This window comes from Apteryx mantelli, chromosome 1, assembly GCF_036417845.1.
Source record: "Apteryx mantelli isolate bAptMan1 chromosome 1, bAptMan1.hap1, whole genome shotgun sequence".
Taxonomy (NCBI): Eukaryota; Metazoa; Chordata; class Aves; order Apterygiformes; family Apterygidae; genus Apteryx; species Apteryx mantelli.
In genome coordinates this window covers 59,565,640-59,589,104 of record NC_089978.1, presented here as the reverse complement: position 1 = coordinate 59,589,104, position 23,465 = coordinate 59,565,640, and the positions used below count along the sequence as shown (strand labels likewise).

Below are 23,465 nucleotides of genomic sequence, written 5' to 3'. Positions count from 1 at the left end.
ACACGGACCTACTGAAGCAAGTCCATCAAAGGGCCATGAGGACAATTAAGGGATTGGGGCATCCAACACGCGAGGAGAGGCTGAAGGAGCTGGGGTTGTTTAGCCTGGGGAAAAGTGGGCTCGGGGGGATCTTATCAATGTGTATAAATACCTGATGGGGGGAGAGTAAAGACAGAGCCAGACTCTCCTCAGTGGTATCCAGTGACAGGGCAAAGGGCAATGGGCACAAATTGGAATACAAGAGATTCCATTTAAACATTAGAAAAGACTTTATCACCTGTGAGGGTGATAAAACACTGTAACGTCTTGTTGCCCAGAGAGGCTGTAGAGCCTCCATCCCTGGTCATATTCAAAACCCAAGCGGACACAGTCCTGGACAATCTGCTCTAGCTGACCCTGTTTTGAGCAGGGCAGGGGTTGGACTAGGCAATCTCCAGAGGTCCCTTCCCACCTCAACTCTCCTGTGAACTAGTCTATGAATTCACATTTTAATTTAGGCTGTATATTTCTCAGTGACTTTTCATGCTCTCTGCTGTATGAGCATTTGGAGCTCCTTAAGTACAATGATGGATGACACTGTCTTCTAATGTCCTTCACATTTAAGCTGTACACGGTCTATAGCCTCTTTCACAGATTGTCATTCCCCTTGCTTCTTACTTCAAATGATGAGGTCAGCTAAGGCATTAAAGTAAAAATTCCTAAACTTAAATTACAGGACTATAGGCAGGGCGTTTTCTGCAAGGTCCCAGACTACAGAATTCATTGACCTCCAAAGGTCTTACAAGCTCCACTGCTCTAATGATTCCCTATCCACAATACTCACCTACAGGAGCACCCTCTGGACCAGAACAACCCAGCCTGCTCACCCAGGAAGCAAAACCTCCTGTGTTTTTGCCAACAATCCACAGTGCACTCATCTGCCTTGTGAACAGTCCCTGGCACCCTACACCTAACTTGTGACTTCCATCTGCTCTTTCAGTGGCATCACTTGACAAACAGCCCGGGCAAGGCTGACAGCCCCCAGGCTCTCCCCTGCAGGGCCTTGATTTGAAGGCAGCCTAAGTCTGACCCTGAGTCTGTGCAGACACGGCCAGCACACAACTTTGATGCTGATGGAGATATATGTTAATACATTTAACTGCAAATATTCATGGGACCATGGAGAGAGATGAACATCTATACATAGTGAAGCATAAAAAGAATTCTATATCCTGACAAGAATGCTTCATAAACCACTTGATTATCTAGGTCTTACACACTTTAGACTCTCAACAAACCTGTCCCTGCAATTGCAGAGTGCCAAGCTACAACTGTTCTTGGACACAATTTCAACTTGGGAGCAACCTGCAAACAAGCCCTACAGATAAGGATTCTTATTTCTCCCTTACTTTTGCTCTCGAGATCCAGCTGAGTGCCCTGGTCATTCTTGACCACATTAGAATGCTAACATTTCAATTCTGTGTTTCCAGAGATGCTTCATCTTGCTCATCTGAGGCTAATGCAGTTTCAGTTATGGTTTATTTAAAATCACAGGATATATATCAAAGTGCAAAAAAAGAATCTCCTCAACTCTCTCTCCCCTCTTCTTTAGTATATTGCCTAGAAATATTATGTTCTCTAAATGGGCAATAAAACTTGTATAATAGAAGCTAATTAGAATTAAAAAAAAATCTCATTTGCTTTAATTTCCAGATGGTATTCTATTTCTGCAAGCACAGGGAAGTTTAACTAAAAATTATCTAGTTCTAAATAGAGATTGGGGATACCATAAAAAGTATTAAAATTGAAAATATTTTCCTCTGTTTGGAGGCTTACTTTCTTGCATAACTTACCCTTTGTCCCTCAAAATGTCTGGTCTTTGCTAATTTGCTAGATACAATACCTTGGGGTAGTTATATACTGTACTGTATTGTGTTTCTGCTAGGCTTCTTACCCAGAGAATAACTATATTGTGTGTAACTGTTGTATGCACTGCCCACAAGTCCACAAACCACATCTGCTTAACTATTAGTCCAGTGCCAGCAATGAGGACAATGATTCTTTGATTTGCTGGCAGCAATTTTGTCTCCCAAGTCAAATCCTGCATGCTTTATTTATTTATCAATACCACCCTATCTATTTAAATTTATCAACTTTGCTGGTAGGAAACATACCAGATATCTAGTACTGGTAAATGGATGGACTGCCTGCTCTAAACAGTTTTCAGCAACAGCTTAAAAGTTCTGAAAATAAAAACACCCTCAATCTCTTTTTGTCTGACTATACTTAATGTGCTTTTTCTTAAATACTCACGCTTTAGTTTACTACTTTTTAACCCCATTTTTCTAATAGCAAAATTGTAACTCAGATTCAAGTAACCTGCCTATGACAGTGGGAGAGTTAAGTAAAGAGTCTAGGTAGGCATGAGACTCATCTGTCCTAACCAAGGTTCAAAAAGATGTAGCCAACACATTTTAGTCAATGGATAAAGATGTGTATCTCCAGAGGGCAATCCTCATCCTCAGACAAGCACTAATCATAGATCAGATGAACAGCTATCTGAATGTGCTTGTTTTTCTCTGCTAACTAAAGGCAGACGATGGTGGCTAGGTTAGGCTCAGATATCTAAAAGTCTGGCATCTAAAGTGAGGCAAGTTGAATCCCAATATAGGTTTCTTTTCTGTGGCCCATCTCTGAGACAAATAAATCTCTCTTTGCCTTTCGTCCTTTTCTTCCATATTTCCACATTTATAGCCACACCAAAAAGCTGAAACAGCACACACGCCCCTATTTTCCAGGGGACATTGCATCTTATCAGTTTTATTTCTGTTCAGAAAAACTAGGGGCAAATCTAACATATAATCAAGGCAGAGAACATAAGTGGTATAGAGCGTCATTTGCTTCACTGTCTTGGATAGAAACACAGCGTTAAAATAAGGGAATAAAGGGGAAAAAAGTATTTCCTCCCAAAAAGCAATAGCAATTTTATAAATTCTTATCTTTTACCAAAAAAAAGGCAAAAGAGAAAAGAAAGTATAAGCAAACAGCATTAAATTGAAGCAAAATAGACATCAAAGAGCTTTTGTCAAAAAAGGCAGCCATATATTCTAGCACTTACCATCACAGTCGCAGCTGCCGCAGCTGCCTGGGCTGCCACCGCAGCCTGGTTGGCTTGGTGTTGCGCCGCTTTGATTTTGGCCTGCAAATGTGCAGGAGGGTGAAAATACTTGCATTTCTCCCTCATGCAACGACCTTTTATGTAATCCATACACACGGTTACGGTGTTGTCGTTTGTGTCAATCATTGTGCTGTCTGCAGGATGTGCAAAGCGGCAATCAGTCTCTCCACGCGCACAGTTTCCTCTCTGGAACTCCCTGCACACCTATGTGCAAAACAGCATTCATTGCAGAGAAAGGACCCAACAGCGTAAGGTTAAAGGGGAGGGAGAGCCTACACCCCCAAAAGACAGACCTTCCCCCTCCTCCAGGTAATTCAAGCTTTTCAGTGAATTCAACTTAATTAACCCTTTATCTTCTTTTGGGAGAAGGGAGAGGAAAACATATGCATTTTACCCTTGCACACTTGGCTCCACATGCAGCTTTGTGGTATAACTGCTAAATGAACTTGATATGGAACAGAAACTTTCCAAAATATCTTTTTTTTTTTTTCCTGTTTAGAAAACACCTGGGAAGGATACTCACTGAAGTAATTGCCCCTGCAAAACTAGCTTGGGATCACAAAATATTCAGTCCCTTTCTGACTGTACTTTATATTCATACAACTCCATGGGCAGAGAAGAGGTTCATCCTGCTGATACCAGGGAGTGGTATGAATCAGATTGACCGTATTTTAATATAGTCTACAAACAAAATGGAAAGTTACCTTAAAAATAAAAAAAGGACAGAATGAACACACAGATTTTTGTAAAAAGAAATGTGCTCTAGACATTAGAGCTCAGGCCTTTGGGAAAGGACATTCATTTCTGCAAGTGCCGTTTGGCCTTCTCACGTACTTGGACGACAGACTCTGCCGAGCTCCGCCATACGGAGATCCACCACCTCCAGTGAGCCTCTGAGTCCAACTGGGGTTTTGCCTATTCAGTCTGTTCCAGGGCTTGTAACATTCAACATCTGTATTTGCAGCTCAAGGCCGAAAGGCTATAAAATTCCCCTAATATCGACCCATAAAGATTAGGACAGAATTCATACTGGAATAAAAATGTGGTTGTTAGATAATTCATCAAAGCATACCTCTAAAGGCCTGTATATTTGAGATTTAAAAGTTATGCCATGGAGAACTTCACAGTGAAGAGGCAAACTTTACAAACAAAGCAACTTCATGTTGCTTTCTGTATGTTAAATTTGAGCAAACATGCTACCTTAAAAATAACAACACAAAAAGAATGCTTTAATTACCACTGACTGCAACAGCATAAGCTGATAAACTAATAGGTTTTTCCCAAGAATCTTTTATACAGCCTAGCAAAGAATTTTATTTCTAGTCACGGTGGCATCTACAGTACCTCCAGTTTATCAGTCCTGAGGAGTTTCTGGGTAGCTGTTGAACCAGGGACTGAAACCGGTGGACTTCCAGGAACAATGACAGGCGGCGTGGGTAGGATCTCAGTCGGGACTAAGCCAACTCCGGGTGTTACTGGTGTTAGGTAAGGAGCAAAACTAATAGCCGTGTTTGTTCCTATTGTGGGACCCACTGGAAATGTGGGCTGCAAAATGAAAACACAGACCAAGAAAAAAGTGGTCTTACTTTTAGAAAAAACTTAACCAAGAGCTTATTAGTTGTCTTTTGCATGTTCTTTCTGGCACCAATTCATCTTCTTATTCAAAAATTTCAAACAGCTGGCAAAACACACAGCATATTCTCTTAATCATGTAACGCATTCTGGCTGCATACTAAGAACTGCACTTTGCAGCTCTGTTACTGGAAAAGAGGCTGCCAGTGCAAAGGAAGTTACACTTCTAACCTGAATCTCTGTGGAGGTCCAGCTTATATTGCAGGCTTATTTACACATCTAAAGGTAGAAATAACATAGACTTTATTGCTTTTTCTCAATACCTGTTTCCTTGGGAAAACATGCTATTTTTCAAACTACCAGATTTCATAGGTGAAGCATTATTAACTATATTAAAGTCATGTTTCTAATAACAGTATATATAATGAGCTCTTCAGTATGTAACTTCCATCTGTTTGCATGCTGTATTTTGCCACCTCATGCAATTATATGTTACTATGGCTCAGACGTCTAAAAACCTCACCTGTGCAAATGTTTGTGTGTTCAGCTGCCATCAGTGGCAAGCAGAATAAATATTATAATCTCAGCTGGACCCAATATTTAGAAAAGGATTATTCAGGCTTAGCTAGAGAGTTCATCTTACAAGAAATTTGACTAGAAGGAATGATAGGCATGTAAAAATCTGTTTCATGACTTCCTAAAGCAAGTCAGTGAAGTCATGACCAGAAGAAAGAGCACTTGTGTGATGCTAAAACCTAGTTCTACTAAAGCAGAATAGCTGATTTGTTACCACCTATTCCACTGGGGATGGAGACAGAACATCACCATGGTCAGACCATGGTCAGAACCGGAAGCCTTTTTAGTTCTGCAGAACTGATGTTTACTCCAGAGAGTGAAGCTATAATTATAAATGAGGAAAAACTATGCAGAAAAATAGGACATATCTCAGATTAGCTTTGTCAGAAATTAAGTTTCCAAATAAGCTGGCAGCTAGAAATAAACCACACACAGCAGAACACTAGAGAAAAACTTAAGAATGCTTAATGAAGGAGAAATGTCTTCCTCATCAAGGTGGCCTGCATGGCCTCTATTAGAAAAGGGAAGCTAGCCACACACATGATGTAGAAAACATGCAAGACAAAGCACAGGAGCTAGAGGGTTTATTTCTGTTTTGTTTTTTTGTCTTAGGAACAAATTCCTAAATTATAAATGAGTCTGAGTTAGTACCAAGAAGATGCTGAGAGCAGCAGATTAGCCAGGATACTCAGCTGTATGGAAATGGAAAATATTTGCCCTGGAGAGTTAAAAGCAAATAACACACTGTTTTTATCAGGGATCAAAACTGCTTGATATCAAACAGCACAGTTTATATCCTGAGTACTAGCTAAATTCTTTAAATCATAGTAATGAAATTTATATGACGTAACAGTTCAACTATTTTGGAACAATATGTGTTATATAAAATATAAATACCAACTTTGTATCAGATACAATTCCAAGAATAAATCCACACATCAAATGACTTCTATGGAATTTTTTCTACTTTTTATCCATTTGGTCAAAGCTGAGTCATCTTAATCTGGCAATTTATTATGAGAGAGAAAGAAATAACAGTCTTAACTTTTATCACAGCAATCAGTACAGAAAGCATTACGTAGATGAAACTGTAAAGTTCAAATGATGAATTGAGAGAGCAGAAAAAAGGATGATTTTGCCACTTAAAATTTGCTCGTAATACTGAGTGGTGGAATCTCTGTATTATTTCATGAAAATTTTTGGGGGTGTGAAAACTCAAGCAGTAAAAACACAAGGAAATACCAAAACACATTATGACAATATGTATATCCAAGATACCTCTTACATACATCTTAAAAGCTGATGAACTTCCCCACCGGGAGGACTGGAAACTGAGACACCAAGTGAAATCACCCAAGAAAACTGTGTGTACCAGAAAGTCAGGGACTCCTAACACCCACTTTTTTGCTCATACTTCCCACCTTACAGCAGATGTTTCAAGTGGAAAGCAAGACTTGAAATAGAGGAATCTGGGCTGAGATTCATCTGACCAAATACAGATGTCTTCATCCAAGATGCTGACACTACTTGGCTCCTTTGACAGTCCATGAAAAGAAAAAGGCACTTTTAAAACCAAATCATCTAATCCTAATGCAGACTGTATTATATATATGTACATATATGTATGTATGTGTATATGTATGTATGTGTATGTATGTATGTATATACGTACTGTGTATATGTATATATATGTATATGCATAACTGGACAGTATTTAAAAGTGCCTATTTCTTTTGATAAACCGTAAAGGGATCTAGGAAGCTCAGCTCTGAAGTTGATGCCTACACTGTAGATGCCTCAAGTCAGAGAAAGAAATCCCACTTCAGTGCCTTATACTAGGTGTTTGAATTGAGAAAACAGCAGCAGCAGCCATGTGTGAAAAGTTCAATTCAGATAACTTGCCTAACAATGTTTGGAAGTCTGGTACCATCCGGGAATGAACTGCAAAGGCAGCTCAGAGCAACTGATCATTTTCATGTATATCCAAAGATGCTGCTCATGCCTGCAAGACTCTGGCTTTATGTCACCTTCTGGATTTGAAGTGTTCCAGGTACTATATGCATTACCTCAAGATAAAATGCTGAAGTTTGTAAAGTGGATGCATCATCAATTCTCTTCATCTGTCTTATCCTGGGACATTTCAGATTTCAGGACGGTAAGAAAATACTACCTGGAATGACATGATCCTTGTTCCTGGTATTGGGATTAAATATTACTTAAAGCCATTCCACCTCATAGACTCCTGTGAGGAGAACTTTGCAATCCTACTCAAATAGCTTACTAGCAAATTATTATTATACAACTTTTCTATTTCAGGAGGATTCTGGATAAAACTCTTGCAAATCTAGACAAAACCTGACATGAAATGAATGAAAAAGAGAGAGAAAGAGAGAGAGAGATTGAAAGAGAGAAAGAAAGAGCTAGAGAGAGAAAAGTAGATGAAGCTGGGATAAAAATATATCAAACCTACAGTAATACTCCTTCATATCTTCATATGCAAATTTAAATAAATATATTTCTAGCACCTCAGCAGTTCTATAAGTTAACAGACAGTGATTATTTTTATTGATATTACTTTAGAGAGCTTTTGCAGGTCAGTATAGTCTTGTACCTCAACTTCACTTGCCAATAACATCATCTGAGAAATATACTTACCACGGGCTGTAGCGGTGTTCCTGGAAACATGAACTGCATTTGCTGAGCAAGCATTGCTGCTGCAGTTTTTTGTTGAATTAAGTTGTTCCTGCCATTGATTTCCAGTTGAGTTTTTAAATGTGTTGGTGGATGAAGGTACTTGCAGTTCTCCCTTGTACAACGACCCTGGAAAATAAAAGTTACACTGATTGCTCTATTGCTTTTGATGATAGCTTAAAGCCTTGGGGCAAAATAATACACCATAAACTAAGCAAGAACTAATGAAATACTGGGTGTTTCCTGGGAACTCTGTGGCAAGCTGGGAGGAGCTGATGGCCTAGAGCTCTGCCTCAGTCCACTACCTCTGATTGGTCATTAAGGCTATTATCTACGAAAAAAAAAAGACTTTGAAAATAATTGATGGCATTTTAGTTTGTTAAGTACAGATCACTGCTCTATAATTAATACTCTGAGTATTATCCAGACTGCCTGAATTGCCTCTCATGATAACTTGGCTAGGCTATCTGGGGTTACCATAACATAAATGTTTTTATGAATTACATTATCAATAACAAATTTAAACATTCTTTCAGAAAATACAGCACATTATATTAAAATAATTGTGTATTTGTGGCAGTCAAGATCTAAAGTAGCAACTTTCTGCATGTGTTCTCTTGTATGTTCATCTTCATTGCAGTTCACTGGCTTCTAGCTTCCTGCTTTTATTGCACCAGTACAACTTTGAACTATTTCAAGTGACCTCGCACTGGTATAAAAGAAAGAAGTCAAGCTGTTATTTTTGGAGACTAAATTTAGCAGCAGTACATGAGGCTAAATCTGAAGGTACACAGCAAAAGCAGAGCTCCCGATCAACCTGGAAACAGGAGTATGAGACAGTTATACAACAAAACAGACAATGAAAATATGGGTGGGCTGTGGCCTTCAAGAGCTTGTGTTGTAAAGGGATGGACATGGAGCACGCTTCTACAAGCAGTGCATGTTGACCAAAATGTAGACAGCGTAAGAAGCACTGATACGTTTTTTCCCCAGAAAAGGAAATCATATGGTGCACTAGCAGGGTCTGAGTTCATCTCCACAGCTGCAGAGTAGGATGCTAAGATGAGAGGTTCCTCAATAACACGCCTCATAAATAGTCATCAAGTTTTAAGATCTGTGGCCAGAGGTCCTAGAGCACTGGTCGAACTGGGTTTGACACACTTAATTTGTAGAAGATAAGTTTCCAAATCAAGACATTTTTAAAAAGTGCTTCTTGAACTTTCCATTTACAGGTATAAGGGCTTCATAATTCTTAGCCAGACAGGAATACACACTCCTATAGCCCAGACTAACTTATTAAGATCCCTAAGAAATAATGTATCATAGCATACTCTGACTCTGTATATGTACATACACACACACACACTCCTGCAAAACTCTCAACACTCCTGAACTCTTCTAATGTCCCAGAATTAATGTTACACTCTCTCCAAATACTGAAATGCTGCTCATTCTTCTTCTAATATTCCACGAGGATTTAATAACTACCTATACAGGAGTAAATTCAACATGTCCATGTTCTCTTGCACTGAGGCCAACAGAAATGTATGTAAACAGCTCTATCCACACTTTTAAACTACTGGGAACAGCTTCTATCCCCTGTTAGCTCCAGAACTGTGCCTAGCAACTGTTTGGGAGTATGCTAGATGGCAGAAGCCAAAAGAAACCAATATAGATAAACAGGTTTCAGTGCAGAGGAACATTTCTCAGTGCTGTTTAACTTGCTAGTATAGATGCAGTCATTTTCACTGTATTTTTGCTTCTTTCTGATGTCTGTGCATCACTAATTCTGTTTTAATTAAGTATACAAAATAAAAGTTACTTTGTGAGCTGGCATAAACAGGAAGAGGAATAGTCACGATTTGCCTCGGACACAGAAGGCGGCTGGCTCTTCCATTCACTGGGTAATAAGGCCATCGCCTTATGATGTTAAATCACAACATGTTTAGTGCAGGTAACAAGCATGCTTTTACGTTGGTGGATGAGGATTTCCTGATTAAGACATTTTTAACTGAGCCCTATTTAACCTTAATCTAATTTATATGTAAATGGTTTATACAGCAAATATGAAAACAAAAAGAGCAAAATAAAATCAAGCACCACTCATATCTGATGGAAATATCTATCTGTGGAAATAAAAGTGATCCTGAAATAAGAAGTCAGAGTAGCTCTCAACTATCATGGCTTTTGGAGCGTCTTATGTCTAAAGAGAGGGAACAGGCAGCACTCTAATATTATTTCAGAAAGCACACAGCTAGTATATACCAGCAGGGTAGGTTCTGCAAAGCAACCCACAATGCACAAAAGATTGCTATTCCAGAAATTTTCCAAAATAATCCAACCATATAAAAAACTTGCCTTTTCTTTCCATGCAACTCTAAACTTGCTCATATTTGTGCCTCATTTACTAGTTTTCTGAGCTGTTGGTTAGCAATGAACTCACTATAAAAGAGTTCTGTGGCCCCTTCATGCTTCTATAGAAAGCACTGTAAAGAGACCAAGCCTTGTTGAAATGAAATGACCCAAAAGAAACTGCAGTGGAATGACCACTGAAAACAGTGAGCAGATTAATTCAGTCCTGTCTACCAAAATGAAATAAAATCTGAGACCAGACTCACTTTTTGGACCTGCAATGGTTGGAGGAAAATCCCTGAAAGTAACTTTTCATCAGCAATTGTTAATAAATGTTCTGCATTCCCATGAACTCCTGAAGAGAACCATTTCAGAGTGTAACTGGGCTGATACCCAACTACTGATCAGTCCAAAAGCAAAAAGTTAAATCTGTTCTATCATCTCAGTCAAATGTGACCCTGGATTTGTCGTTTACTAAGAAATCAACCATGAAGTCCAACTGAAATGATAGTGCACATCAACCAAACAGCAGAACAAACAACAAACAAAATGAAAGAATACTCAACGTGGTGGATTAACATCTACAAGAAGAGTATCTAGCCATCAGCTAGCCTGTTTAGGATTCTTACAAAGAATTACTACACTAGCAGGCCATCTCATAGCAAACACAGAGGCAAAACTGAGTGCTTTAATTTTAGGATGCATCGATATCAAGCCCCTGGAGCAAGGCTTGGTTTATCATACCACACCAGCTCTTAAAACCAAAGTAATTTGGGAGCTGCTCCATAGACATTCACTCCTCCTGGTGGAAGCAGCACAAACTCTGTTAGAAGGATGGGGCAGGCAGCAGGGAAAGTAATTGCTTCAGACATCCACTCCCACCTATGAGTCAGATTCCTGAAACTGAGGGTGCAGGCAGACAGATTGGCTTGAAAACTTTGTTCCCAGAAACTTCTTTCACCCATGAAGTGAAGGTTATCAGCAAGCACATCATGAGCTGCTATTCACTTCTAGTGCACGTTCACTTAAAAAGTTCACTTTCAGTGAGCTGTCTCCTTATCTGGAATTGACAGCAGTGATGAACGGACATCATATTAAGCTCCCAGTACACCGGTACTCCCCTCATCCTGGAAGGCTTGGGCCTACTTCTGACCTTTCATTTCTCCAGCTCTGTTTCCTATAGCTTGCCTACCCCGATGCACAGGGCCACATTTCAAGCAGGTATGGGAACGCTTTGGCACAAACACCATTTCTCTACTGCTAACTACCCAGACCGGGAACATGCTATGGCTTGCGCCAGGGGTGTGCCACAGGTTTCACTGCAGTAAGGAAGCGGGACACAGAAAGGATGTGCACACAGGGCTAGGAGCTCAAAGGACTCCCAGGGTCCCCAATCCAGGTGCAGCAACAGCAGGCTCTGCTTCCATGGGAGAAATGGTCTCCAGAGCAGCTACCAGACTGTCTTAATATCAGAAATACAACTCTTAATGATGAGCCATGTCACACCACTGTTTTTTCTTAATCAACAGATTTCCCTGTGAAGAACAATGCATAGTTTTGTCTAAAATCAATAGCACAAAACAGGCCAAAGCCTGGAGTATATTAAAAACCTATGCATGGGCTAAGAACTGTGATTTTAAAATAAGCAAAATAAAGCCAGTGCAAAAATAACACCCCATGACTGTGCATATTAAAATACTAAGAAACCATTTCCTGTCTACAAGTTGTATGGCTACAGTTCTTGAATATTTTATTAATCCACAATGTTCTTCAGTATTTTACTATTGCTTTAATAGTAACAATAATAATAATTCATCCAGGTCCAGGCTGTGAATTGCCTATGCACAATAATGATTCACAACATGGCCCTTAGTTTTTACTTACTAAAATTACCTTTATCTTTCATAAAAATCAGATGTTTCAATTTTATTATAAAAGAAAGCAAAATTATAAGGTTTCTTTTATATTTGAAGCTGAGAATCAACTAACACATCCACATTCATTTAGGCCATGCACTGAAGTCGGCTTTTAAGACAGGAGTCGATACACATTGTTAAAATGCTTACCATAGAAGCCTGGTAGTAAATGAAACAGCCCTGATTTATGCAGTCAATCCAAAATGCCTGTGACATACTTTCCTGCAGCGAAATGATTTTTTGGGGGGGCAAAAGTAGAGTCTAATTCAGATTGGAAGGGACCTCAGGAGGTCTCCAGTCCAACATGCTCAGAGCAGGGTCAGCTCTGAGCTCAGACCAGGTTGGTCAGGGCTTTGTCCAGCTGGGTCTGGAAAACCTCCAAAGGATGGAGCCTCTCAGCCTCCCAGGGTAGCCTGCTCTGCTGCCTGTCTTCATCGGGAAAAAGTTTTTCCTCATATCCAGTCTGAACGTCCCTTGTTTCAGCTTATGCCAATTGTCTCATGCCCTCCCAGCAGGCACCGCTGTGAAAAGCCTGGCTGCATTTTGTGGATAACCTCCTTGCAGGCACAGCAAGACTCCAAGACCTGTCTTGGGAGCATCACTGTGCAGCACCACAGGTGCCTTGTATTAGTGCGCCTGTCTTAGGTTTGAACTCTGACATTAGAGGGTTCACGTGAGGTTTTTTAAACCATACCACATAAACTAAGACCTCATCATGCTTCACATGGCACTTTGGGAAGACAGCAGTCCTGTTTACCTGTCATCCCATCAAAGCAGCAGAATTATCCATCATCAAACCAACCAATTGACTTATATTTTTGTTAAACAGTTGAAATGGGTAAAGTCCAGTTTGAAGCTGATGTTGCATATACAACTCCAACACCAGTTAGGGCCATACATTGATACTATCAGTGGGAAACAACAAAGCCTGCCTTCCTCATCTCACACCATAGCGTAGCACCACATGATCTGAACTGAGACATCTTATTATATTTGAGGGACAGGTTATTAGACCAGGAGCAGAGTTCAGGAGCCCACTTTCTTGCTGAAGTCTGTCCTTCGTTCCTCATCTCCCTCCCCATGGTACTTCCAGTTACCCACACACCTGCCAAATCTCCATAAACTCACAGATTCCTTCCATACCCCATTTCTCTCCCTCCCTGTTTCCTCCTTCCCCAGATACCCTCTTCCCCTCCCATGTCTCCTAACTATAGACTGGGAAACAGGCACACAGTAAATATAACTTGCTCACGCTGCGCATGTCCTGAACGGCCAGCCAGAATGTGCATGTGGCTGGCAGACCAGATTAGCAAGGAGCTCAGTTCGTGCTGTGGCCTTTTCCTTAACTGGGCAATAATTTGGGTCTCTCTCTTTTAAACAGACATGGATGTTTGCATAACTAGCAAGAATTTTCTGATGCTTCTTCGAGATGTCTGCTTCTAGCGAATGTGCCTGAAATTGGCCAGGGTACTCAAAAGTTATTAGAGTGCGGGATGACTGACAAAAATACGGAGAGTGCAATTATGCAAGCTTTGTTTCCTTAAGAACACGAGCTAAAATTAACAGATGCAGATGAAATCGTGTGATCTTTCCAGATTATATATGCAGCTTTATCAAAAAATGTACGTGACTTCTAAGACATGAATGGTTTTAGAAGGTATTTAAGCAACTGGTTCTACAAGAGGAAAGAGATTTTCTGGTTTCTAGCTTACTCTCAGACACTAACTCTCAGACCCAAACATTTGCTGGAGTTAAAACACACCCACCCACCACATAAAAACACCAAAGAAAAAAATAAGAAAAGAACACCTGGTGCTACAAACACCTCTCCAACTGAAAAAACAGTGCTATTTTCTACATCATACAGCTTCAACAAACTAGCACATGGTTATAAAGATCAGGTGGCAATCTAATCAACTAATGTATTTGCAATCATAGGCATGCTAGTTAGCTAGGAATCACCTGCTTGATGTTGGTATCAGATATCTGAAGATATTACATAGTGTTCAACTCTTACTTCTTGGCAGAGGAAGAGCTAGCGCAGGCCACTGTCTAGGACGGTAGCGGCACACAGCAAGAATAGCCCCTGAGACAGCAATGTCAGCAGCTGTGAAGGTAACTCAGTCAGAAACACTCCTCCAGAAGAGTTTCTGATGAGTGCAGGAACCGTTCCTTCTACTTTGGGGTTCCTCCTCAGCAGCCCCCAGCAAATGCTGAACTGAATGTGTGTGGCCTCACTCAATCAATTTAATAATTTCACCATTATGTAAACAAAGAAATTCTCAATTCCAGTAAGGTTGGGCTCTGTAAGGCTAAAAATAGACTCAGTCAGTAGGAGGGCAGGGTATTCTGAGATACTATGCTCCTGTCCACAGGCAGCGACACTAACTCTGCCACCCCAAAACACCTAATTCAAAAATTATTTTTCAAATGCAGAAATACCAAGAGGGAAAATAAAACCTAAAGAAAATACTAACTGTATATTCATATCCAGAAGTGATGATTCCTCTTATACTACAGGACTGACATTTATGTATTTCCGTTTATATTTTAGTATGGAAGAACTCAAACACCAACAGCACTTTTGACACCCAAAATTAAGGAAAAATACTAGACTCCAGTTTGGGTTCAGTTAAAAAGTATTTTCCATCTAACACCACAATGCTGGGATTCAACTTACATATGCAGGTCTATCTGCTTATTAACTTCACTCAGAAAGCAAAAAAAAAGTAGACTACTCACCACCATTAAGTATTCCCTCTGTATTTGCTGTGAATACATACTATCTCAATCTATAGAACTCTACATGCCTGTAGAGTTAAGCATATGTGCAAAGACTTAGAGGATATAGTTAAGCCTTAAGAGTGACTTGTAATAGATTTTTTTTAAATGTAACTTATTATTTTATTTCTTCCTTTAAGGTATAGAAAAAGAGCTTCAAACAGTTTTTGAATTTTGCATAATTTTGTATCTGGAGTATGTTGACTTGCAAATATGCATGCTTATGAAAAGAAAACATGATTTCTTTAACCTAAGTAGATCTTATTTTATAGAAAGAAATCGACATCAAAATAAGATCCTGTATCTTGAAAATGAGACATACCCGAACTATTTGAGAAAAAGAATAAAAAATTCAGAAGGACCAAACTATCCTAGTAACAGGAATATGAAGTTTTTGATGGAGAGTTCAATTGCCTCAAAATTCACTTGTTGCCAATACACCTTACTAACACAAAGACCTAAAGGAAAAAATGTATTTCAAAAAACAAAAGTATCTTATCTATTACACTTGAAATAATTCAGCTGTTGGATCTGTTTTCTCAAAAAAACCAGAAATTTTGCAGAGCAAATTAATTCCTTATTTCTAAAGCTACCTTGCAAGTCCACCCACCAACGTTAGTGAGTGTGCATACATATTTATATGCACCTACACATTTCCGTTTCAAGAAAAAGTAGAAGGCAAATTCACCTTCTTGCTTGAAAGTTGAAAGAGAAATGAAAGCAAAAAATTCTCAGGTGACTTTAGCTTGATTCAGTTTCCAAAAAGATAAGAAAACCCATCAGCTACTCTTCTAACGATTTCAATTATTTGTAAGAAACTAAAAGCTGGCATAACACAAATGATCATTTTATTCATAAACTTAGAGAACAAGAACTGCCTGTAATTGACATAAAAAGATAGAAAAATAATGAAGAAAAATGGAAGTCTTACAAAAAGATAGAATCTTTAAATGTCGTAAGGGTCTTAACACTAAAGACTTAATAGGAGATACTTATTTAAATGGGAAAAGACAAAATGTTCTACTGAAGAACACATTTGCAAGGCACAAAGAGCTCTGAGTCTCTCAAGATGCTCTTTCAAACAAATGTTGAGAAGGATGGCTATAGAAAATGGTTTAATAATTTGCCTTATGATATCCAGGGAAGTGTACTCAATATTAAATTGCTCAGAAGAGAAAGAATTCAAGCAGATATTGCAGATGCCAAAAAAAAGATGCTTATGAAATTGCAAGCCATTTGACAAAAAGCCTTGAGATTACTTTCACAAATAAGACAAAGAAATTTAGACAAAGGAACAACAGTTTTAAATAACAATTTATTTTATTTCTATATTTGTTGCCTCAAAAATAACTTGAGAAAAATAGGGAAATAAAGGTTTCTTCCCCAACTACTTGGCCTCTTTTCTTGTTTTCCATTTTTCCCTGTCGTTGGCACTCAAAATCTAAAACAGTTCTTTTTACATTAGCTCCTCGTTTGACTGTCAACATTGATGAATATATCACAAGAAACTGTGGACAATGTTGAAATAAATCTTCACTCTAAAGCACACAGGCAACTTCCAAGGAATAAAAGGCAGCCAACATGAAGGTATAGGGGAAAACTCCTATGGAACTAACATAAGGGAAGCAGAGGAAAGCATAACCTTATTTACATAAAATACTTAGAATACATTATTTCTATTACATTAGTGAGAGACTCTTCACAGGTGGCAAAGTCACCTTGTGCAAAGCACTTTACAACCGTACGGCTCCTCTCGTGAAAAGACTATATGCAGTCAGCAAAGTAACTCAAGAAGAGTTGCAATAACAGAGCCGTCAGTTTAAACACTCCAACTCTGCATATTCTGAAAAGTAAAAGTATCTGCAGATTCATGCACGTACGACGGAGAATATGTTTAAAATCTTTATGGAGTCTCACCACATGCTGTATAGAGAGCATTACACACAGTTAAATGATGACTGGGCAGTGCTAACGCATCAGCTCATTACAAAGATCGCCTGTTTTTAACACAGAAAAGAACTGTGTAAATTTTAGATGGGACCACACAGTAACTTAGGTTGACGCTGATTTTTTCTCTGGTAAACAGCATACTTGATCATTAAGTTTAGCTTGACTGAACTGAAAAACAAGAAGCTGAAAATCTTGGTAGAGGCAATTTTCTTCAACTTTTCCCACTCTCTCAAGAGCAGACAAAAATAGCCATTCTAGAAGCAATGCCAGTAAAGAAAGATAAATTGTCTGACTGTGGGTCAGTTGACAAAAGAAAAGGAACAACAGTGTAACAGAAGAATAGCACATATTAAATTCTGACCAGACAAGAAAAGGAGTGTGGCACAGCTCCACTCCCTAATGAACTTTCCTCACCACTTTTACAATTTGCATAGAAGTCTTCAAGGAGACATATGCTTATTTTAAATCACGCTTGCTCATATGAACAGAAGTGAGTTTAAACTCCAGGCTGTGCTTTACCTTGGTTTGGAAACAACATTTTTCAGTGAAAACGTAGGCAAAGACAACTGAAGTAGTGACAATTGTCACCCTGAGACACTTTATTTCTCTGACAGACTGAGAAGAAACCTTACAACATCTCTGTACACCAACTATACCCTCCAATGCTCACGCAATATGATGGACATATGATGACAGGCCTTTGCTGTCAGGATGTCTTCATGTTCTTCACAAACTGCTATAAAATTTGTCATACAGCATCAAAAAGGAGTAGAAGACACACTTTGGCAGTGAGGTGCCTGGCTGACTGGATCACAACAAAACAAGAAGAGAATGTTATAAATCAGCTACTGTATATAGTTCTGTACAAAATATTATCCGTTGGAGGGAATCTTGAGAAGATGTTTAATTTGAGAGTTGCAGTCAATCAAAAAGAAATGCTTCCATTTAGGAAAGGCTAATCGGTATGATTTGGCAAGTCTGCTATGTATCAACAGACTCAGCTAGCATATCACGGAGAATGACAAACATCACGTATAGGTACCAAGGGAGAACCTCGGGGACACGTGTTTTCTAGCATTAAATCCTCAAGCAGGACGCACAGCAGCCATATACCTCCATAGGGGCCAAGAGAGGAATTGCCACTTGGGTGACTGCCATTTGGCCACTGGCCTGCTGTTGGCAAGTCACACTACTGCTCTTTACACGGATGTTTTCACCCCGTCTTTGTCACCCTTCGTCTGCTGAGCTCAGAAGCAGCTCTTTAAGGCAGAGGTTTCCTTACTCGTGCATCTACACTCAATAAGATACTGGGACTTTGAGTTAAACTGAGGCTTTCTAGGCACTATCAGACTATGAATAACAAAAAAAGGTTTCTTTCCTGTGTAGACTATGGGGTCTACTTAACAAACAACAGGAAGAAAGCAATACTCTAGTTAAATACACAAATAGTCTAGGGCATGTTACATAATTGGAAAGGTGAAAAGTACACTATCTTGTCTCTACAAAATGAAAGAGTGTTTACCAGCCCTTAATGGCAGTGCAGCTGTGTTATTAATAAATCATGGGTTTCGCTGCTCGGACCTGCTAGTCTGAGGGCTGGGATCTGACAGCAGTTCCCAATCCATGGGAAAGATGGTGAAAATGCACAGAAATTTTTTAAAGTTTTAAAAACACAATATGTTTGTAACAGCATCAAAAAGCAAATTAAAGATTCCTAAATGAAAAAGGAAATATTCTTGTATTTCCAAAAAAGAACCACAAATAAAATCTCCTGTACTATCCATAGTCATACAAGAAGCAGCAAACAAACTACCAAGACAACATTAAAAGACACCATATCTCTCTAGTATCATCTACAGAGAACAACTTTCTACCAAGTGTGCCCTAACTGAAAAACAAAAGGTAAGCAGACACCTTTCTTAGCCTTTTCCATACACAGTCCATGCTCCTCCTCTTCCAGGCATGGACTTTCTGAACAACGGTGATTTATTTCATTTCCTGTCTTTTCTTCAAGTTTGACCTACCTTGGATTGCCCTGTTCAGGACAGGGGAAAGCAGCACTCCTGACCGGAGGGTTAATCAGATCCCTGCCTCTGGAGCAGCAGGACGCGAGGGCTAATACTGTGAATTAGCCAGAAAATCAACAAAACAGATCAGCTTAAAAAAAGGAGGGCGAGGAGGGTGACTAGAAGCCCAGAAACTCTAGTAGAGGGAAAGAAGGAACCCCAACAGCTTAGTGACCAAAAAATAGCTTTTCTTTCTGGTGAAAGGCTCTTCTTCCCCCACTCTTTATTAGGAAAATTCCAGAAGACCTAACAAAAAAAGCAAGAGGTATAAAGCAGTTACATTTATCTCAACTGGTAGCTTACAGAATTAGGCCACTAAATCATGACTATGAGAAAAGATAAGATGCATTAGGATGTCTTATTACCTTATTTGAATGCTGCATTCATTTAAGTACTGGAGTATGTGATTGTGGTCTTGAGAGTGCTTATACTTGCTCAATACTCTGTTGAAGGAGCAGATAATGATCCTTTTCTTTAAAACAGATTCAGCAATGGCTAAATAAAATTCTAGGTTAATCTCAAATTAAAAGATTGTCTGTAGGTAGGTTTTTTAAGGCATATATCCATGACTTTTGGGGGAATGTACACATCAGACTGACAGACACCACTACAAACTATTATACTGCAACTACACTGTCAAATGCCAGCTATACTGATGTCTGCGGTATCTTACTTCTTCAATGTTGCGAGTAGATGTGATACCAATCTCCATTACACGATCGTATCTACTATTTTGCACAGGCCTCTCTCCCAGTCAGTGAACAGGCAGTCAAACACTATTTCTTTTTCTTTTATTTCTTTTTAACCCTGACAGTCAGCGGATAGTAGTGCTTTAACTGACATTCATCTATACACTGTTCTGAATGCAATGTTATTCACTTCCTTTTGGGCCTGTCTGGATGGTTGACTGTATATGATCACACTATGAATGGCTTTATTTAAAAACATTAATGGATTTCTCAGTCTTTCTGTGAGATTAGATAACATTATTCCCATTTTACACAGAACGAACCGAGGCCAAATATGGTTAAAATGCCGAGAAGCGTCTGTGGTTTCTGGCTGCAGATCTCCGTCTTGCCTTCACTTTACAGTTGTGCCCACTCAGCACACACAGGTGCTCCAGTTCACTCCCATGGCTGTTGATTTGGGGGAGTCCAGCCATTTAGCCGCTAACAGTGAAAATGCCAGTTTAAGGGACTCGCTCCCTGTTCCCAAGAGCGGAAGTGAACTTCTTTGACCAGGAGATCACCATCTCTTGTTCTGCAACTGCGTGCCTTGCTTGCTGCCCAGCTTTCCATGAAGGAGACGGGCATCCTTTGGACAGAGACCTCACCTACTTGATACACCTCCCTCTTGCCAGAACACAGTCCACAATGTCCACGCACTGAGGCTGAGGGGCCTGTGCAAAATTAAAGACTGGAAGAGAATGCACACTAACATTATCTGAACGATCTTTAATCTATTTTCCTTAAGTCTTGGATCATCAGAGGGTCCTAACCTTTCAATTCACAAATCCACTAATGAGCTGAGCGATCTGCGGCAAGAAAAGAAACATCCTGCCTGAAGGCTTCTGAGCTATTTGCTGACAACACAGGAGAGAAGAAAGTGAAGGAGGCTTTCATGTTGCATTCCAGCCCTGAGAAGGCCACATGCCCAGGGACTGCAGACCATGAAGAGCCTTTGGCTCCTGTTGCCCTGAAAGTTCCCATACCCTGTGTTCTCCTCCCAGTCCCTCCACTGTCCCAATCCTCTCCTCCCCTGCTCCTGCCAGTTCAGCTGGGTGAACTCCCCATCTTGTTCAAGGTCTCCTCTCCCTCTGCCTGTCCTCATGGCCCACCTCCTACAGCCTCTCTTCTTTTCCTGCTCCCATTTACTTGTGTTTTATGATGCCCGTTCCCTTCTTTTCCTCCCCACAAGGAGTGCGATCAAAGGGAGTGCTGAAAATGGAGAGAAACTTTCCCTGCCCTCCAGCTGCAAGCCTGATACCAGAAGGAGCAAATGCAGAGACAGTGGTGTTCAGCCCTTCAAGCACTGAGCTGAAGCAAGCTCAATGCACATAGAGTCTGTCTAACCTAGATGCTAGCCCATACAAAGTCTCTACTATGCATACACAAAGTGCAAGTTTTGACACTTACAAAACAAGCAAATTTGGGTGAAATTTTACAAAAACAGCAAAAGGCAAATTACTGATATCAGAGTTAGATCTCAAGTTTCAGCTGTAAAAAATGAGAAATAAAGTTCATTAATGAACCAGTTTTAAGAAGCACTTAAGAAGGAAAAGCAAAGTATTTACCTCTCAGCTGCTTCTCAAAAATGGTTGAAGTGTTTCACTGAAACTTTATCTAAACAGTGCGAGTCAGCTACTCCTATGTTTCACCCCAGATAATTACAATTTCAGAGAAATATAAACCACTGAAAAGTAGAATATTATATGGAAAGTGGTAGGCAAGATTAAATCCAGGTGATGATGATGGCACACTGTAGGTAATAAAACACTTATATGCCTCATTACCACACCCAACCAGAGGCTAATGATCACATGCACTCCAAGCACTTACTGAGAAATATATTTGTTAAAACACAATGACAGTAAACAAAACATTCAGTAATGTATTAAAAATGAAATCTGCAGGCCAAACAACCATTTATCTAGAAATAATTTAAAGCAATGGGCCATTGGGCATCTCAGCTGACACACTCCATAGATGGAATAAAAAGTAACCAAACAGTGTTCTGGAGAACGTGACGCCCATAAGCACAAGCGGCGAGCCAAGGCAAACTCTTCGTTCTGTGTCAAGTTCCATCAAAAGGGATGGTCTCCTAGTCTACCCAGTCTTTTCCAGTGTCAAAGCAAAAACCAAATGATATATGCAGAAATTGAGTGAATCATAACCACTTGACTTAAACAAGGACTTCTCTGATTTGCTTTCTTCAACATTCTGAAGATGAAGAAGTGACCACTTACCTTCATACCCTAACTCTTAGCACGTAAAAGAAATTCATCAGTTATTGACAGGCTATCAAATGATCTACTGCAGAACGAGCAGACCTACTTGAATTTATGAATCACCTTTGTGACTCGTTCTTCCTTCCTCTTTTTACAGGTTTTTACAGGAGACAAGAAGGTTCTCCCCGTGAAGTTGACAAACCGACAGCTTTCTGTATCCGTTTACTAGAAGCCTTCACAGGTTTTGCATCACTCTCATGTTTCTCAGGAAAAATTCACTCAGGGTCTTGCAATACTGTACTCCAAACAGGAATCACAAGACCACATAATTCATGACTTTCCTCCACAAGTAAAGTGTTTTCGCTGATCTGCAACATATCTGAGCAGCAGTCACAAGACAAAGATCTCCATAGAACATCTTTTTGTCAAAATGCTTCCCTTGTTTGGGTGCCAGGAAGGAAGAGGCAGGACGCAGTTAGAAGCAGAAGGCTAAACCAAGGCTTCTGTTGCTCCTTTTTATGCAAAAGTGGCAACACCACAAAAATGAGGCCACTCCAGTTGAAGATCATACCACCTATGATTGACAGAACTTTTCTCTCTCTGCCTCTTAACGGGAATGAAGAGAACAGAAGTGTTGAGAACTTTTCCTTCTAAAACGAGAAGGAGGAGAAGAGAACAATAATAAAGTCCTTAAAACCACATCTGAGACTTGGAAAAGTCATCTGGCTCACCACCTGGCCTGGTTCCGTGGCTGAACGTCATTGCTGAGAGAAACATTCATCACAGCTACACTGTGGTCAGAAAGGACTTCAGTTTAAATATTCTTTATAAATGTCAAAAGGCTGAAGAATGCATTAAACTAAAACTCCACAAACCAAAACAAAGTTTTATGGAAGAAAAAATACATAATGATCTCATGTTTTTCACAAGAGCAGTTCCTTCAGGGCCAGAAACCATGAAGTACTTGTTTCTATTTTCTATTTTTATTTGTCTGATACACACATCGTAACGTGATTAAAATTGCCATGGCACTTCAAATTCGATCTGAAGGAAGGACATACAAGTTAAAACGTAGTATGGTACAAAATGTTATTCATTATGGAAACATTCAAGATTCAGACTTTTCATAATGCCTTTGCAATTGCCAACAGTCTGGAAAAGAAGTATTTACACGGCCAAATCAGTGTTTTTTCCCATCCTGCTGCTTTTCAGTGAAGAAAAATTATGATGGATGAGTACCATTCATCAGGAGAAATAGTCATAATATGAGATCACTAACCAGCATCCAGACAGGGTTTAACCAACTCCCTTATTTAATCAATGGGGATTCAGTTTCTGGATAGAGAGAGGGCTGGAGGGAGTTTAGATAATTCTACAAATTTAGCACTAATATATTAAAAAAGAGAAGATTTTAATCAGTGTGCAGTGCTCAGTAAAATCTATTGTCGATTTCCCAG

General features: G+C 39.6%; 1 protein-coding gene across 8 annotated transcripts in view; it reads right to left on the bottom strand.

Moving 5' to 3' along the window:
• MBNL2 (muscleblind like splicing regulator 2) overlaps positions 1-23,465 on the bottom strand; it is a 117,329-nt gene that overhangs the window by 27,899 nt on the left and 65,965 nt on the right. For all 8 annotated transcript variants that reach the window (XM_067293480.1, XM_067293471.1, XM_067293489.1 and 5 more), the window contains exons 3-5: positions 7,961-8,125; positions 4,502-4,702; positions 3,098-3,361 (exon numbers count right to left, since the gene is read on the bottom strand). In XM_067293480.1, the coding sequence (XP_067149581.1) occupies positions 3,098-3,361; positions 4,502-4,702; positions 7,961-8,125 (630 nt within the window). The remainder of the gene's footprint in view (positions 1-3,097; positions 3,362-4,501; positions 4,703-7,960; positions 8,126-23,465) is intronic.